Consider the following 19,367-nt stretch of genomic DNA (forward strand, 5'->3'; position numbering starts at 1 on the left):
GAAAAAAAGAAGATTTATTCATAACACACGTGAAAAGACCAAGAAAAACTGAGTTAACGATAAAAACAATAACAAAATAACGCTGAAAACCGATAAAAACCCTGAAAACGACTCATGGACCGGTACCGGTCCGAGGCCCGGGGGTTGGGGACCGCTGTTGTAGAGGAAGAGCTGAAAGCTTTAGTCAAAACAAAGCATTTACTAGATGGTGTTCCTGGGCACAAAGGTCCACAAAAAAACCCTGAAGAGAGGCTAAAAGTGGGTTGAAGAGCTGGCGTTAATGTACTGCTGCTCAGTGATCAGTGATGTGTGTCAGGTGGGTCAGAACGGAACCTGGAGGGAAGCCACAGGAAAGGCATTCACACATAGGGGAGGATTTACTAACTGGGGGAAGTTTATGTGATGCCGCAGTTGCAGATTTGCACAAATGGGTTTGGAAAGTTCTGCAGATGAGCAACAAAAAATGGTCTAACTTACAGATAAAGATACAGCCAGTACATTACAATAATAACCAGACTTCTACCAAGATCAGCGCAAATCAGCAGGTTTAAAACACCAACCTAAAAAATACAGCATAACAGCAGGTTTTTGGTTTTTTTCTCATTATGTGAAAAAAATTTTCTGTGTGCGCACTGCTGATAAAAGACTCACACAGACGTTTTAATCATGCACCGAACTCTGAAAATGTGAAAATCTGAAACGGTTCAGTTCTGTTGCCAAAAGGTTGATTCTGTTCATGTGGACGTAACGTTTTTATAGCGACTTCTTCAGTCTCAGCTTCATTTAAATACTCTCCTCACAAAGTTTTGTGCTCTGACAGGGAATCTCTAAATTGATAAACAAAAAGGCCAACCACCAAAACATCTGCCGCAAAACTGATGCCACACCTCTTCATTAAATCCTGACAGCAGCTTTTAAGAGTCAAAAGAGGTTTTTGCTGTGGTGCAGAGCATTAATAAATCTGGCCCGTGAACACACTTATTATTGCAGACCTCATTAAATATGTATTTAGATTCACTTTCAGATCCCGCAAGTCAGCCATAATATAAAATGCGGTCAATAAAAATACTTTTTAAAGCGCCTTGCAGTGTTTTTGAGTTTTACATTGAGATGTCTATCAAAATGTAGTTAATGAGACTCCAGAAGATCAGAAGTGTTAATATCTGAGTCTTTCAATATATAATACTCACTTTAACTAATGCACAGCATTACAGGGCAAACAGGAAAAGGATGAGTCAGGATCTGACAGTAAATGATTATTCCTGTGCTTTTGCACACTGCACTGGTCAGATGCAACACAGATGTCAGGTTTGCATGGTGAATGCTGCCTCCACCCAAGCTGTCAGATATATTTCTGTTTGTAACGTTAGCACTAGCGTAGATTTGCAAATTCACCAGAAAATAAATGAGGGAGAGAAATTAGATCAAAGAGAGAGGGCAACTATCCCAGAGGAACAAATCCTTCAATTAACTTATTTAATTTGAATTATTTAACTTTCTTTCTTTTTTTGAAATACATAGTTCATTTAAATTTGTACTGTAATCTAGAAAGATATCAAATGCTTCGTCTTTAGTGCTCCACCAGCTGTGAAATTATTGCACATTTTTATGCTTTCTTTGGCAGATAAAAGTAGAAGGAAGACAGCATCATCAGTGACAGATGGTGAAGTCCATAAACTGAGCCAAACTGGACTGCTGTGTTCTCCGCTAGAGGATGACGGTGCTCCTGAAAGCTCTGTTAGCAATGCATCTAGACCCGAGTCCCGCCGCGTATTGTCTGTGCTCTCCAGTGCTGCATCAGTGGAGGAAGAAGTATGTGAGAGCAGAAGCGGAGCGTGTGTTCTGGAGTTCAGCCGGCCCAGCAGTGAGACCTACCTGACAGCTTCAGACGACAGCAGCTCTCTGTTTGACGATGACATGCAGCGTACAGAGCGCCCCAGCTTTAGCCTGCTGGAGCCATCAGATGGAACACTAGCAGGGTGTAAGAATGAAGAGGAGGAGGGACGCACAGCTAAGTTGGAGGATTGCACCTCTGAGGAGCTCAACAAACGATTCCAGTCACAGAGACTTGACTCCTCATCATCTTCCAGTGAACCTAACACTCCCAGTCCCATCCTCACACCAGCTCTCACCCCTAAACGGCCCAACCCGCCCCAGGATCCAAAAGACAACCCCGCCTCACCCAAACATCCCCGTCTGAGGACTCCTATGGGGTTCGGGTTGATGAACGTGTCTCTGGCCAAGAAACACCTAAGCCAGCCGTCAATCAGCAGTGAGGCAGCACATGGCCAAACGCGTAATGCACTCAGCATGCTGCGCCCCCTCCAGCCTCAGGAAACTGATGTTGATGCACAGCAGGAGGTTGGAATGGAAACGGGCAAAGCCACAGTTCCCGAAATCCTTCCCGGCTCACAAGCAGCAAGCACCGTGCCATCCGCACCATATTCATCAGAACCTGGGACAGAGATGGGCTCAGAGAGGTCAGACTGTGATAGCATTACACCTGGCAGCAAACCTCCTACTCCACCTTTGCACAGGCTCCCCTCTTGGGTAAGACTGCCCTTCATGTTAGGCACACCAAGTTGTGTTTTTTTTTTATTGCAAATTTGGCACTGGCAACAAATTCGAAAACAAATTCCCAATGTTCAGCTAAGTATGAATAAAGAAATCAAATATGTTTCTTACAGAAATCAATCCTTAATACATTGGAAAGCTGCTTATGTTTTAGGCTTTTTTTTTTTTTTTTTTTTTACAGAACTTGTTTTTCCTAGATAAAGGAAACAATATTTTGCACTACTGTGAAACACAAATAGTCCTTCATGTGAAACATTACAATTTTAACAATATATTTTTGGACTAAGTACAGGAACTTCTCCATGTTTGTAATTCTGTTGTTTACACTGCCATCTGCTGTAAATGTGAGTAAACAGAAAAGTTTCAAATAGATAAATTCAGTGATTAGAATTAGAAAGCCGTCTTAGCAATGGGGCGGATAACAAGGTTTAAACAGAAAATTAACTGAAGCCCAAAGTGAATAAATTGTAAAAAAAATATCCAGGCAAAATAAATGATAGTAAATTAATGGACATAAAATGAAACAAAAAGTTAAATTAGCATACTGAATTGGTAAAATTGTTAGCTAAATTGCTAGCTTTAACAGCTACCATGCTAAACAAAAGGCTATTAAGTATTAGCTAATGTACGGCTAATGGCTAAAGTACTAAGCTTAAAGTAGTAACAGTTGAAATTTTTATGTAAAGATAACTTAAAAGTTGCTAAAGATTTTTTAAAAAAAGTGTATTAAATTTAAATGCAAATTAAAGTAATGGGCAGGTTGTTGAGATATTTGCTACTTCTTGGCTAAACAGCTGAGAGTCAGTTTAAAGGTAAGATGAACTCTTGCTCATATTATTAACCAGGAGTTGCTTTCATATACTGAAGGGAGATGATATACAAAAATAAATATAGTGTATGCAGTTATCAGCTTTTAAATGTTATTATCTTATGGCAGACTTGGTTTTAAAATTGACTATGACATGGCACATTTTCTTTTCAGGAAAGTCGTATATATGCTGTTGCTAAATCAGGAATCAGACTGTCTGACACTTCATGCACAGACCTGTCTAACAAAGGTAAGAGAGTGGGTAAAAAACAGGTCTCCCTACTTAGTTGACAGCTTAGTCCTCTGTAGTGGTTTCTAATAAACAAACTGTACTTTGTGTTCTAGACCCATCCCTTCAGTCTTCCTATCCAGCCTTTGTAATGTACACATCACTCATCTATAAAAACATGACTACACCAGTTTACACTACTCTGAAGGGGGTAAGTATAAGAGTACAAGACCATGTTTAATTGTAACACCTGTACATTCCCCCACTGTCTATTTGATCACTTGTGAACTTGAAAAGAAAATGCTTTTTTTTTATTTTATAGTTAACAGCAATTGTGTCACCAAAGTGGATTTTAATATCTAGTATATGGCTCTGAGTGTGTGCCATTTTAAAATTGCAGAAAGCTACTCTGCTGAGCAGCAGTCCCTTCTCAGATGAGTCATCAAGCTCTGAGGAGTCATCTAGTTCAGGAGACGAGGACGGCTCCCTGTGCAGCTCCCACACCTCCTCCAGCTCCAGAAAAGACAGCAGCCCAGGCAGCCCACGCTCTCTCAAGAGAGGTACAAACAACCACTGCATATAAAAGATGGACATAGCCGCTAGTTTTGCATTGTGACCTTCCCCAAGTTTTTTATACCCCTGGTCCTAGATAAGATACTAGAGATGGCACGATACCACTTTTTATGTCCGATACCGATATCATAAATTTGGATATCTGCCGATACCAATATAAATCCGATATAGCGTATTTTGTAATCAATAAAATCCATCCATCCATCCATTCGCTTCCGCTTATCCTTTCCAGGGTCGCGGGGGGCGCTGGAGCCTATCCCAGCTGTCATAGGGTGAGAGGCGGGGTACACCCTGGACAGGTCGCCAGTCTGTCGCAGGACCAACACACAGGGACAGACAACCATTCACGCTCACATTCACTCGCACATTCACACCTAATGGCAATTTGGATTTTCCAATTAACCTATCCCCACAAGCTGCATGTCTTTGGACATCAATCAATAAAATGTTTTTTTTAATATCTTGCTGCATTGTGTATAAGTTCATACTCAAGTTTAAAGAACAAAACAAAACTAAAGCTATTCTGTTATACCTGTATGCAAAAAATACACTGCACCCAAAATATTTCATAGTTCAGCAACACTGATCAATCTAATAGACATAAACCTGCACCATCCTCCCTATTCTGGTATTTTAAAGAGAACTTAGTGGAAATATTAAACAACCTAGCTAATAGGGTTGCCAACTCCCAGCAACAAAAATAGGGAACCACCCCCAACCCTCCGCCTTGTGATGCTTAATCGATGTAATCGGCTGTAATTTAATGCACGTGTAAAAAAAAAAAAATGCACAGAAATCAATAATATTTCTACTGTAATTAAATCGATTCAATATCTTTATTCAACAGAATTTTGGATCCATCCATCTCTAAACCATACACTGTGTAAGAGCATCACACAGATCTATATTAGTACCATACTAATTAAAATACTTGAATTTCACTCACCAAATTAGACAGGCTATGAGTTCAACTGAACACTTAAGGTCAGCTGCCATTTTTTGAATTGTTAGTACACTTGTCAGGTTCAGTCCTTAAGAGAAACATAATAGTTTTTAAACCCAGATAATTATGTTATCCTGTTAAATTGATACCATCTGTTATAACGTTACTGACAGGCAGGACTATTAACATTTGCTGCACACTAATGCTACAGTTTTATTATTAGCCATAGCTCCTAGCTACTAACTTATTTATAACTAAATAGCTAATGTGGCTATCGTTGACACAGTCAGGGGTTCTGCATGTTTAATTTCACACAACCCTCCCGGAGAGTACTAGCTTGTGCACCACAGGCTAAATTTGTAGCTATTGGCTAACTGCTTATAGCTAAATAGTTTTTAGTATCAGTTAGTATTTGAGAATTGATTTTAAGACTGATATCTGTGGGGATGGACTCATTTTTGGAGCTAGTCTCGTGTGGCTATCACAGGACCTGGAGATTTAAGAAGCCTTTTTGTTTAATTCTTCACCTCCAAAGACTGACTTTCTCTGTTTTTCATGTGTGAACTTCCTGTCCTCAAGCTGTGTCCGTGGCGTCGATGACATCAGAGTGTGACTATGCCATCCCTCCTGATGCTTACTCCACTGACACGGAGTGCTCGGAACCTGAGCAGAAACTGCCCAAAACCTGCTGTTCACCCAGTGACAACGGCAAGAGTGTTAGTGACAGATCACTTTACCTCTGACACGCTCAACACTTTGTTGTTAGTTTCCATGCTTTAAACAATGCTGACTGGTTAAGTTACATCATTTAAAGCTAATTTTAATAAGCGAACTACAACTGAAGTCTTTGAGGTAACTCTAAGATTAGAAATTGATGCGACCGCATTACTGAAGTACCTCTACCTTCAAAAGCTATTTGAGTAGTGACTTTGTTTTTTCTGCTCACAGCATGATGACATCATGTTTTTGAACCTAAGGTTCATTAGCCAACCTTTAGTTAATTTCTCAGGTCTGTTTCATTAGCGGTTCTCTTTGGTGCTGCATAAAACTGAACAGTGTCACAACCTTTAGGAGCCAATGGAGAAGTCAGGCTATTTGCTGAAAATGGTCAAAACCTGGAAGAAGACCTGGAAGAGACGCTGGTTTGTCCTCAAAGATGGAGAGCTGCTCTACTATAAGTCACCGGTATGTTGGTTTCAACAACAAAAGCTACTTTCGGCTTCTCCGCATGTTTGATTTGGCAGATTTTTACACCAGACGGTCTTTCTGTCCCAATAACTTCATCTACTTTTTCTGGATTTGAAACGTTTTTGTTTTTTCCTTTGTTGAGACTCGTGGCCGACAGGTTAACAAGATTAGGATTTCTGATTCTTCCACAGAGCGATGTGATCAGGAAACCTCAGGGTCAGATCAAGGTCAGCGCCACCAGCAGCATCGCCCGTGGCGAGGGCAAGCAGATTCTCCAGGTATTCAGTCTTGCATGAGCAGCCACAATCATCCAACATTTCTAGATCTTTTAAATCCTTTCCTGCACATTTTCACGTCCACCTGGACTTTTATTTATCCTTGTGTGTAGATAGTAACAGGAAAGCACGTTTACTACCTGAAGGCGGACTCTCCTAACCTGCTCGAGGAGTGGCTTCGGGTCCTGCAGAGCGTGCTGAGGCTGAAAGCCGCCAGTCCTCTCTTCACTCAGCCGGATATTCGCCCTGGCATGAAGGGACTACTCATCAAGGTCCCCGCATCAAAGTTTACTCATTTTCTAATAGTACAGAGAAAATGGAACAATATTTCACAAACATCTGTGTTTTACGCTCCGATTTGTACTTCCTCTGCTGCAGGTGAAACACGGCTACTCTAAGCGGGTTTGGTGTGCTCTGATCGGCAAAACGTTGTACTACTTTCGCAGCCAAGAAGACAAGGTGTGCATCTGTAGAAATACATCTGTAGCCTTTGTCAGGAGCAGGTGATCAATTTAAAACTGACCGGAGCTGTTACTTGTGACTGAACGTGGAGCGCACGTCTGCTTTTTTTATCCAGTTCCCACTGGGTCAGATTAAGCTGTGGGAGGCTCGGGTGGAGGAGGTGGACAGGTCAAGAGATTCAGATGACGACCTAAAGGCATGTGGGCGAGGCCTACAGCCGGCACCCTTCACCATTGCCATTCACCCACAGGAGCAAGGACCCACTTACTTGCTTATTGAATCCCGCCATGAAAAGGTCAGCGCGGGACTGAAAGGTTGAACTTTTCTGTTCTGTAAGGCAGGCGGACCCGTGTATCTTCTGACCATGGCGTTTAAGCTCATGTAAACAGTCATTTTTCTGTACTGCAACAAATCTGCTCTGAGACTGAGAGCAGCTCCATGAGAGGGGCTTCCTGTATTTTACTTGAAGCTAAAACCAATCCAGTCAATTTTAAACTACAAACTGATGATTATGCATAATTATGTTTCCTGTTGTGATTTTTTTCTCACGTGTCTCTGGGATCGTTGTGTAGGAGTCATGGCTGTACCATCTGTCTGTGGCAGCAGGCACTACGGTGGGCAAAGTTGGCACCGAATTCGAACAACTGGTGGGAAAACTCTTCCAGCTGGATGGAGATCCAAGTGAGTACAAACGATTTTGTCTTGTGTTGTGTTTTATAGTCTTGATGCAGTTTTTTTCATACTTTCTCTCATCCACAGATAATTTTAATGTGACTTAAAATGTCTTATGTCACAGGAATAACACCCCCCCCCCCCAAAAAAAAAACAAAAAAAACCTGATGCAACATTAATAAGGAAGTCTGAATTAAATAAAGAAACATTTCTCACTGCAAACTGTGTGACCAGTTAAATGAGCCCTCATGTTTAGTGAGACTTGAAGGACAACACATGGACTCAGAAAGTTAAGTACCTTATTGTACCTTATGGGTATAACACCTTCTCACTGTGGTGTTCCCCCCTATTTTTGCCCTTGTGATTACTATTAGCTCAGGAGATAGAGCAGTGGAAAGGTTGGTGGTCCAATCCCTGGTTTCTCTGGTCTGCATGACTAAGTATCCTTGGGCAAGATAGTGATAGTGAAATATATATATATATATATTTTTTTAAATTTATTTTTTTTGCCTGTCCCGTTTGGTTCTTTTGCCATCAGAATTATTGTCTAAAGGCGAGGAAAGATGCCCAACGGATTTACTTTACCAAATTGACCATCACAGCCTTGCCGTAATGGTCTATTTGATTCACCTTTTATTGTTTATTTTATTTTATTTTATTTTCACTTGCTAGATACGGGACAGACTTGAATGAGGAAAAGAACAGGGAGAAAGGAAGAGGGGGAAAAAACAGCGGAGAAGAGGGATGGGGATAAAGGGCAAAAAAACCCAAAAACCAACTAAATAAGCAGACAAAAAAATAAATAAATACATATATCAATCACCTGGATCACCTGTTGAAAAAGAAAAAAGAAAACAAGCAGAAGAAAACGAGAGCAATAGAATAAACAACATCATGATGATATATGGGAATATATCAGTAAATACTAAATATTAAACATTATTGTGCAGCACGTAAGATCGACAGTGATAGTGAAATAGAAAGCACTTACTGTGTGAATTGCTAAATTAGACATTTGCATCAAGTTTCAAACCTGGACCTCTTTTGTTTGCAGTGACATTACTAACTTATCAGAATGTATTACATTATATTTGTCTTTTTTCTGTGTTTTACTGAACACAAACTGTGTCCTGCACACGTTTTACTGCATGTTAACATATTATTTTATTGGGCATCTATTTGGTCGTCAAGACGGTGCACGTACAGTTACCTCTAGGGACATTAAATAGCCCTGAAGTGTGCACTGAGGGTACGTTTTATTTGTAGGGACAGAAATTTACTATAGCTCGGGAATTTCTTAAGTAGAAGCAAAGATTGTTTTTCTTTCAACAGTGTTTTGTTTTTCAAAGTCATTCAGAAACAGCTCGACAACTACAGCCTCACTTTGGAGTCTGCAGTTAGAGAGACTTATGTGAAATACAGTAGGATTTGTTGTCCTCTGCACAGAGTTGCACAGTGAGCATTTTTTTGTCAAGAGATTATAATTAGACAGAAAACAGAAAGCAAAAATTCTTAAAATATTTATTTTTGTGCTTGGCTTTTGCTCGTTTTTGTTTTTCTTATTAATGTAGGGACGTTATTTGTCAGGTCACATTTACAGCAGTGCAATAAAGCTCAATAATAAAAATGCATGCACCACTGTCTGTTATTGGAGGTTGTTTTGACAGATTTGACTCAGCTTAGTTCAGTTTTGGAAGTACACAACATTGTTTCTTTCATTTTTATTTTAGTTGCTATTCCTTCCGTCTTTTACTCTTATGACCCACTCTCCTACCTGCCTTTCAGACTCTCAGATTTGGAGACATCCCATGTTGTGTTTCAGCAAAGAAGCCTTGTCATTTCCTCTCACCACCCTGCCCTCACAAGCTCTACAGACAGAGGCAGTGAAACTCTTCAAGGTACCACAAACCTCCACATGTTCAAATAAAAAATGTAGTCACTGAATGTTTCTTCTATCAAATAACTAATTGTATGAAAAATATTTTCTCTCTTTTAAACTCTCTCCATCACCGCCTCTCAGACTTGTCAGCTCTTCATTAACGTGGCCATCGATGCTCCGGCCATCGACTACCACGTCTCCCTGGCCCAGAGTGCCCTGCAGGTGTGCCTGGCCCACCCCGAGCTTCAGAATGAGTTTTTCTGCCAGCTCATCAAGCAGACCCGCAAGAGGCAGCCACACGGCCATCCGGGACCCCTGCAGGTTTGCGTTCTCACCACACAGTGGCAGCAGCAGTATGCATTGTTAAGTGGAAAGGCTGGCAAAAAAGGCGTGGTATCATCAGGGTTCACTGACCTAACAAATATCAAAACTGCCTAGAAAGGACATATTTTAGTATCTTTTAGTAAAAAGAGGAAAAAAAAAAAGGAAAAAAGTTAAATAATTTGTACAATTACACTCCAACATTTGCTTTCAAGACGCACACATTTGCATGGGATGATAGTGTTGTTTTCTCTTTCAAGGTAAGGAATGCACAAGTTTTGGATTTGATACCAAGAAGAGTCTTGCCTCTCTTATGTTGGCATGAAAACCAGAAGAGTGTGGTAGACTGTCTGTTCACCGTCACTCTGTGGTAATCCTCCATAGCCAGTAACCACAAATACTGTCAGAGGGCAGAAAGAACAGCAGACGCTTTCAAAAGAAACTTCAGATTCCAGCGTGTGCTGATGTCTCATTCAGCTAGAAACCAAAACACTGTGTCACAGCACAATCATCCCTGTACATGAATGAACTCAGTGTAGCTGATTAACAGGAACCAGTATGGCCACTTGTTTTATGCTTTATACGAAACAAAGAAACAATGCAGTCTTAAGTCTGTCAGTTGTGGTCGTGCATATGTGGTGACTGAGTGTTTGCACGTCACTCTCCAGGGCTGGCAGTTTCTAGCCTTGTGTGTGGGACTGTTTCTGCCACAGCACCTTTTCCTCTGGCTGCTCCAGATCCACCTCAAAAGACATGCAGATGCCAGGTGAGAAAACACAGGGGCCCTGAAAACTGACACAACGAAACGAAGCACAAAATACAGCCAGTGTACTGTGTATGTACCGTCTGGATATATATGCTCTTTGCACTCGAGCACTTCTTTACCTCCTTCCCAGGAATACTGTATAATAAATCAGCTTGAATACAGTTATAATATTTTGGGATTGAAAGACCAAGTTATTTCATAAGCACATATTTATTCTCTTTCTCTTTTATTTTACTGATGGCTGTTTTCATTTCCTTTGCTTTGAGATCTGAGTTTTGGCTATAAAAATGTTCATGTATCTGTAACTAAAGAGTGGCTACATTTTGTCCTCAGGACAGAGGTGGGTAAGTATACCGTCTACTGCCAGCGCTCCATGGAGCGGACACAGCAGAAGGGCGAGAGACAGGCCAGGCCTTCCCGTATGGAGATTCTTTCGATTCTTCTGAGGAATCCCTATCATCACTCCCTGCCCTTCAGTGTGCCCGTGCACTTCCTCAACAATACATACCAGGTATAATAGTCACTCGCTACACAGAAAAAACAACAATCAACGGCTGCCTGCCTCCAGTCCTAACAGTTTAATGATGTATGTGGCAGTTTGAGCACCGCTATTTTTCAACTGACATTAAAACAATACCATATACACCATTTTAAATCACGTGCTGTGAGTCATGTGACCCAGTTAAACGGATTTAAAGTTGTGTAGGATTGTGGTATATGTTTGAAAGCCATTCGACCTTTGCCTCGGCTCTTTAATAAACCGTAACAGAGTCAGTTCTCTAATGTTTTCTTGCACTAGATGATAGCCCAACGCCACTAACAGACACTCTGCTGAAGGGTGTTTTATACAAGGATCCACTGCTTTTCTACTTTTAACCTCATAAAATCATGCTACTGAGTATCACTTTTCCAGAACTATGTTCTTTATGGTTGGTTAGTGTCCAATGTGAGACTCTCCCTGTTCACTTTTCCTTTTTTGGCTTTTCTATAAAGAGCTATGTACACATTAAGGCATTTAGGTCGTATTCTACACAGACCTGTATACATCTAAATCCTCAAATATCCAGTTTATTGTGGTTACAAGAAGTGCAGAACTGTTCCAAATGCCAAGTTGTTTGTGATGCAATAAACAGGAACCAGTGCCCTAAATGTTAAACCGCAGCCATACATGAACTGTGGCTCTGTTTGTGGTTGTTGCATTTTTTTCCTAGTTTAAACGATGGTTGAGTGAAACTAACTCATCCACGCTTGATTTTTGCTAACTAACTCTCCCAATGTGCACTCGATATCTCACTATGATATGAGAAAAATGCCAATTATTATGCCTTTTTGTCATCAAAGTCACACAGAGATGTTTATCTGTTCACTTTGTTCCTCTGTGCACCATTGTCGCTCTCTTCGCTTCACTGCTCCACCCAGTATCAAGCTAACCTTGCATCACTCCCCTGGGTGTGTGCGTTTCCCTTTGCTACCTGCTTCCTGGTTGTCCCCGCCTATACATACTGGAAGTGATGAGATCATTACCTTTACATGTATTAACAGTTCTGGACTCAAAACAAACAAAGCTATGAAACCTGTTTTGTGTCTGTTTGTAATCGATGTCAAGCTTATTATGTGAGAGAATAAAGTAAAGGCAAAACATATATACTCTGTATTATATAAAGTTAGTTTCAAGATATTTTTAATTTTAATTACATTTTAATATTTTTTAATTTGACAGCTTTGATAAATATTTGTTATCGTTATGACCCCGCTGCTCCCTTCATTTTGAGGTTAACCACGGAGTATCCACCCTAACGTCTCGACTAACAGGTTGCACTGACATTGTTTCATGATCCTCTCAAAATGAAACAGAGCAGCTTTCTTTAACCCTAAACTTTCTTTTAGCTCCTCATTTTATTTATTCGCAATGATCACCTCTTCCAAAAAAAAGGCAAATTCTGCCAAATCTGCCGTGGATATCTTATTTGTATTACCCCGGAGTAAAGATTTGCATTTCTTGCTACTAGTTTGTTTAACTTGAATATTTGGGACAAAGCTGCTGTTAGTATCTGTACTCCATGTCCATGTTGATTGCTGTGTTATATGGACTATGAAAACTTTTCTGCCCAAAATGCTGGCTCATTTAATTCCATACATTTTTATTGCATAAGTACAATGTTACATTTAAAGGGATCTGATCAAATGAAATTAACTTGGTTGGTATAAATTCAGTTTATTTAAAAGTCTTTTAATAAATAAACCTTTGATCTTATCTGTTTATTGAGGGTGGAAAATCTCTTTTTGAGTGTAACCTATAATTATTGCTGGCGAGACTATGTAAATATATATTCAAATTCAAATTCAAATTTTATTTGTCACACACACACAACCATACACAGTATGACATGGGGGTGAAATGCTTGTAGCTGTACAATGCCCAACCATTAAATGACAGAAAAAAAGTTTTACAGTATTTACAATTTACAGGTTACTACAAAATTTACAAATTAACTTAGAAAATTACAGTAAAACATGTACAAATGGCAGAAAAAGATGATAAAGATTATAAATTATAGGAAATGTGTGGTGGTGCGTGTGGTGATGTGATGTGTGTGGGAGTGTCCAGTCCTACACCTGGTTCAGGGCCCGAATAGCCTGGGGGAAGAAGCTCCTCCTCATTCTCTCTGTTTTGGCCTTAAGGGAGCGGAAGCGCTTCCCAGACCTCAACAGTGAGAAGAGTCCATTGTTGGGATGGGAGAGGTCCATCATAATCTTCCTAGCTTTGGACTATTTAGATGGACAGCAGGTCAGGGAGCTCTGATTGAATGATGCGTTCGGCCGAGCGCACCACTCTTTGCAGATCTTGTCTGTCCTGCTTGGTGCAGTTCCCAAACCAGGTGCAGATGTTTGCCGTCAGGATTCTCTCGATGGTGCAGGAGTAAAAGTTCTTGAGCACCTTCAATGGCAGATGGAAGTCTCTAAGTCTTCTGAGGAAGAAGAGACGCTGACGGGCTTTCTTAACCTGGGTGTTGATGTGACAGGACCATGACAGGTCCTGAGTGATGTGGACACCCAGGTATCGGAAACCGTCCACTCTCTCCACTGGCGTGCCATGATGATGAGGGGCTTGTAATTCCTCGCCTGCTTTGTAGTGAAGTCCACGATCAGCTCCTTAGTCTTGCTGATGTTTAGGAGGAAGTTATTCTCCTGGCACCAGTTCTCCAGGTTCCTAATCTCCTCCAGGTAGGCCGTCTCGATGTTGTCGGAGATCAGGCCTACAACAACAGTGTCGTCAGCAAACTATTCCAGAACTTTCCAAGCCAGCATATAAAATCTATGTTAGATTATACTTTTATGTGCTTTGTTATGTGCCTGTATTAGTAAAGGAAAGCTTGCACTGAAGACATGCTGCACGTGATTAGTGCAACTTTGACGTTACCACCAGAATGATGATGTTGGATATTTCAGTATTCATTGAATAATAAGGCAAATATAAATTATTCATGATATTCATCCATAATATGTAATGTATAATGTTAACAGAACAGAAGATCAAAGACCAATTGTCTTGTGTTTTTCTGTCTGTGAAGTTTATTTCTGTATCGGCACTAATAACGCGGCACAGTCAATCAGCAGCGGGAAGAGAAAAAACTGTTCAAACCGTCGCTGTGACAGGAAGTAGATGCATTTTCACACATGCGCACAACAATTCATCTTTCCATATCAGCCAGTCATAACATCTGTTAAACATTAACAGGTGTTACCTGAGTCAGTGTCAATATATCACAGTTTCTTTATACAGCATTTAAAGTTTAACAACATGCAGATGTTTTGGGTCAGAAATCTTGTTCTTTTGAGCTGAAGCTTGACCCGGATTTATTTTGAAAACTCTGAAGAATCATTGCACACTCAGATTACATTATTGCGTCTTCCACTTATGCATTTAATTCCTTGTTCACCTACACCTTGTACTGTAGGTGGTGAGCTTTGATGCCTCGACAACGGTGGACGAGTTCCAGTGTCGTCTCAACCAGGACACCGGCATGAGGAAAACGGGACTTTCTGGTTTCAGCTTGTACACCGATGACCCCACTGGACGGTCGCTGGAACACTGTCTGCAAGGAGGCCTGAAGGTGCGCCTTTTAGCGCTTTTTAGATTACTTTAGGAAGATTGAAAAATCTGCGTTTTCCCACACAAAGGTGTCTCGTCTCATGTGCAGATTTGCGACATTATCTCCAAATGGGAGCAGGCCTCCAAGGAGCATCACACCGGCAAGTCGGAAAACACCAGGACTGTCCGCCTCACCTACAAGAACAGGTAGCGTCCAAACATCAGGTTCAACAGTTCAGTGTTGAAATAATGCTCATTGGGATAAAAGAGTTTGTTAGCTATTCTGCTTATTGAGGGTCACTAAAGGTTACAGCTGGGTGAGACACACCGTGGATGCCAAGTGGTCACACGTGTGAGAAAAGTTGCATAAAAGCTTTTGTAAAGCTTGAGTCTGTGTCCTATGTAGCAAGTTTGAGAAAAAAGGACGAATACAAAACAAAACATTGAAATAAAATATGCTGCATTGATTTCAACCCCTTTTATTTCAGTCTGTCTGTTGCAGTTCAGTCTTAAATAATTCGAATTCTTGATTATATTTGATGGCATCGCTCTTCACTGTAAATTAAACTAGATGGCGGATCAGAGGCAGACTGCATATAAAGATCAGGATGGACTGGGGTTACTGCTTGGATTACATGTTTCTCTCAGGAGGATTTATCGCCCGGTCGCTTTGTCCTCATATCGGTTCTCTTTAACTTTTCCTCTCCATCTTCAGACTTTACTTCTCTCTCCAAGTGAGGGGGGAGTCAGAGAGGGAGAGGTTACTGCTGGCATATCAGACCAATGAAGCCATCGTAGCCGGACACTTTCCTGTCAACAAGGAGCTGGCTCTGGAAATGGCCGCACTGCTCGCACAGGTCTGATATCAAGTGATTTTTCTTTTATCTCACTTCTTGCGTTTCATATCTCTTTCACAGCGTGTGTAATGTGGCCTGGCTTTATGCAGAGGTTCATGTGTAACTCGGGCCCTGGTCTAAAAACAGTGATATCTGCCACATTTTTCGTCATTTTTTATGTAATTTATAGGTGAATAGTGCCACATATGTCGTATCCACTCCTGGATTAAAGTGAGAAACAGAGGGTGAAGAATTTCTGAATACTTACTGCCTGCACTGCGTGTCTGTGTACAGGTGGAATTTGGAGATTTTGAGCGTCCCTTTTCCACCTCTGGATCGGCCCAGACTAAGTCTAATCAGAACCTGAAGCAGGTGTTGGACAGATTCTACCCCAAACATTACCGCAGGAGCACATCTGAGGAGCAGCTCAGGTACCAGACACAAAACACACCCTGAGAAACAGTGGCTTCAAATCTGAACTCACGTCCTACTTTGTAGTGCATGCACATTATCTGTTTATGCTTTTATAATCTTTTATTACACCTATAACATCAAGGTTTCCATCCCAGAAAGCAGCTTTGTGACTGCTTGTGTTTTATTTTTCTTTCATCATACAGTACCTGTCTTTGTGTTCTCAAGTCTTTAATGGTCAAAAAGAGACTTACAAAACTGTAAATGCTTTAAAAGCAAACTCTATTTTGTCCTCTGCTTTCCCTCAGACAACTGCTACAGCGTCTCTCTGCCCGCTGGGCTTCACTCAGGGGTCGAAGTTCACCAGAGTGCGTCAGGATCTACCTGACCGTAGCCAGGAAGTGGCCGTTCTTTGGTGCCCGACTGTTTGAGGCAGAGGTGAGCATGTGTGAGCAGTAATCTATTTGTAAATAAAGTTTATCTTATCATCTCAGATACTGAATATATGTTACAAATTACAAAGAAGTAGCATGAATGGAGGCCAACATTTAAACTAAATAAACTGTCAGTGTGCTCCAAAGAAAAGAAAAGGGGACAAAAACTTGAAATAGGTTTCTTTGCATTGTTTCCCACTACAGTGTAAACAGTATCTGACAGAGTGAGTGCTGCAGTTTTTCGACACATCGTGAAAACATGCCCATAACTAACCTCACCCTCTGTTCTCTCTGCTTTAGTCCATCACGCCCTCTCCGGAGCCCGGTGTTCGTGTTTGGCTGGCTGTACATGAAGATGGTATCAGCGTTCTGGAGCACAACTCCATTGTGAGCAGCTTTGTGCAACACAGTCTCAGAAACCTGCATAGGAAAGATTTCTCCGCTTTGCTGCCGTGATTTCAGATTAACAGTTACATAGGCTGCGTTCACTCTGCAGGTCTTGATGCTCAATTCCGATTTTTTGATCAAATCCGATTTTTTCGTCTGCTTGTTCACACTACAAATAAAATGCGACAGCAAACGCTCTCTAGTGTGAACGCTCAAAGCGGCCCGCATGCGCAAAAGAAGACTTCACACACAACGCGCTCTGTTTAGACCCAGAGCAAACTATTGTTTGACTGATGGCCCTTAATATAAAGACTTCGGACTTTACGTTTCCCAATTTTGCTTTAAGTTATTTTGTTATTTACATAATAATGTAGATAACCTAATAATGATCCTTATTGCTGTTTTAGAGGAGCGGTGCTTCAAAGGATAGTTGCAGATTTCTGTCAGAATCTGCAGATTGTACAGTACAAATAAAATGTTCACGTTTCTCCAACGTTGTCTTCCCAACAGTTTCACTGACATCTACACGGGATGGCCAGGAAGCATTCGCGATGTCTTCTCGGGCGCTTCTCCAGCACTGATAATTGGCGTCTGTCTTGTGTCGGTGACGTAAAAGACGGATTTAATGCGACTTGACCGTTCACACAGCAGTCGCTTTCTAAAACATCGGATATATATCGGATTCAGTACCACATACGAAAGTGACCCAGATTGGATTTGAAAATACACACTGTCATACCATGATCGGATATGGGTCGCATAGGGTCAAAAAAATCGGATTTGATGCGCTTTCGCCTGCAGTGTGAACGTAGCCGTAGTCGTCATGTGTTTCTTCAAACTCCAGAAGTAAACATTTGCATACGGTGTAAAATCACTTTTAAGTATCATAATGTAAAGCACAGAGCGTTACATCGTTTTTGATGTCATTGTTGTTTCTTTAATCTTAAAACTGAGGCCCAGAATTCAGTTTTTACATTTCACATCCTATTTTTTAATCGAATTCTGTTACTACAATTTATTTTTGTTTCTGGTACTCAGAAACTGCTGGTGTGCTACTCCTACAAGAACCTGATGACATTTGGAGGCTGCAAGCAGGACTTTATGCTGGTGATGGGTCAGAATGTCGGCACTAACGCCAGCAAAGACAAACCTACAGAGAAACATCTATTTGCTATGGACCCCTCCAAGGTCAGTGAGAGGGCCAGAGGGCGACAGTCCAGACGGCCCACGCAGAGTTTGTATTCTTAAAATGGATGGCACATTTGTTGTCGTAGTAAAAGTTAAAACTGTGTCACACTGCTGCCTTTCATTCCACTCATTCTATCTCAGTATGTGTCAGTACATGTTGCAAAACAACAGGACAAGTTAGACAATTAACTCCTGCCTGACTCTTCATTACCTGTAATGAGTGGAGTTGACCAAAGTGAAACAGAACGTAACAGATTTCTCTGGGAAATTAAAGGCACGACACAAAAAAATAACACAGACATTATGTAAAAGATGTTTGTCTAATTCTTTGTGAATCCTTCAGATGAGTGTTTTTGGTGTTAGCTATGTTGTTAATCACAAAATGTGTGAGTTTAGTGTTTTTTTTAAGAATGCCTTTATTCGTTTTTAACATCCATCCATTTCTTGCACTTAGCCAAAGGTTGTGGGGAGGGTGTCATGGGAAGAGAGGCAGGGCACACCCTGGATAGGTCTATACTATTGCAGGCCTAACACAGAGCGAGACAGACAACCGTGCGTGCTCACATCCACACCAACACCCAATTTAGAATCATCAGCTAACACTACATTCATGTCTGTGGTCATTTGTGGGAGGAAGCTGGAGTACCTGTAGAGAACGCACAGAGCAAGAGGCAGCACACGCAGGCTCCACACAGCCTGCCGGTGGATTTGAACCCAGGGTCTTTTTACTGTAAACCAACAGTGCTAACCACTGTTCCTCTATTCTCCAGTTCTCTATAGAAAAAGGGAAGAAAACAAACTGTTGAACTTCACAGAAAATCACAGCAGAACAAATACTGCATGATTCAAACAAGTTCATCTGTTTTACCTTCTTTTAAAGCTAAAGTTTTGTCTTATCCATTGAGTAACATTGGGTCTTTTAAATTTAAAACAATGCTACTGTCTTTTTGACATTAAAAAAACAGCGGTTCGTTCATGTCTATACTACATTCTTTGGATACAGACAAAATAAAAATGTCTTGGGTCTGGTAAATGTTTCGTGAATGACGCTTTGGTGCTGGAGTTAGCTTCATGTTTGAATCTTTTACGCTGACAATTTGGCTTAAATCCTTTAGCCGCTGTGAGTTTCTTACCACGTTATAAACAAATGCAAAGTTGGCACTAGATAATGTATTTATAGAGAAGACCTGAAACTCACAACTGGGACTACAAACAAACTTACTTCATCTATCTGAGGTCACAGATCAGGGGTGGTTTTCCTTCTATACAGTCGACATCTCTCTGCAAACAGAGGACTTTACCTCCTGCAAATACAAGCGCTTCTGCAC

At 41.0% G+C, this 19,367-nt stretch overlaps 2 protein-coding genes across 2 annotated transcripts in view; one reads left to right on the forward strand and one right to left on the reverse strand.

Moving 5' to 3' along the window:
• The window catches only part of ttc7a (tetratricopeptide repeat domain 7A), a 201,483-nt gene that overhangs the window by 36,198 nt on the left and 145,918 nt on the right, over positions 1-19,367 (reverse strand). The gene's annotated exons all lie outside the window — the stretch shown is intronic.
• The window catches only part of plekhh2 (pleckstrin homology domain containing, family H (with MyTH4 domain) member 2), a 38,465-nt gene that overhangs the window by 15,309 nt on the left and 3,789 nt on the right, over positions 1-19,367 (forward strand). The window contains exons 8-29 of the mRNA XM_085183500.1: positions 1,625-2,550; positions 3,557-3,632; positions 3,728-3,822; positions 4,012-4,171; positions 5,707-5,843; positions 6,199-6,312; positions 6,507-6,593; positions 6,704-6,862; positions 6,969-7,049; positions 7,168-7,347; positions 7,625-7,733; positions 9,510-9,622; positions 9,745-9,924; positions 10,593-10,690; positions 11,024-11,201; positions 14,650-14,805; positions 14,893-14,990; positions 15,499-15,640; positions 15,914-16,050; positions 16,339-16,468; positions 16,765-16,851; positions 17,890-18,039. Coding sequence (XP_085039626.1) covers positions 1,625-2,550; positions 3,557-3,632; positions 3,728-3,822; positions 4,012-4,171; positions 5,707-5,843; positions 6,199-6,312; positions 6,507-6,593; positions 6,704-6,862; positions 6,969-7,049; positions 7,168-7,347; positions 7,625-7,733; positions 9,510-9,622; positions 9,745-9,924; positions 10,593-10,690; positions 11,024-11,201; positions 14,650-14,805; positions 14,893-14,990; positions 15,499-15,640; positions 15,914-16,050; positions 16,339-16,468; positions 16,765-16,851; positions 17,890-18,039 — 3,593 coding nt within the window. The remainder of the gene's footprint in view (positions 1-1,624; positions 2,551-3,556; positions 3,633-3,727; positions 3,823-4,011; positions 4,172-5,706; positions 5,844-6,198; positions 6,313-6,506; positions 6,594-6,703; positions 6,863-6,968; positions 7,050-7,167; positions 7,348-7,624; positions 7,734-9,509; positions 9,623-9,744; positions 9,925-10,592; positions 10,691-11,023; positions 11,202-14,649; positions 14,806-14,892; positions 14,991-15,498; positions 15,641-15,913; positions 16,051-16,338; positions 16,469-16,764; positions 16,852-17,889; positions 18,040-19,367) is intronic.

Source organism: Neolamprologus multifasciatus, chromosome 13, assembly GCF_963576455.1.
Source record: "Neolamprologus multifasciatus chromosome 13, fNeoMul1.2, whole genome shotgun sequence".
Taxonomy (NCBI): Eukaryota; Metazoa; Chordata; class Actinopteri; order Cichliformes; family Cichlidae; genus Neolamprologus; species Neolamprologus multifasciatus.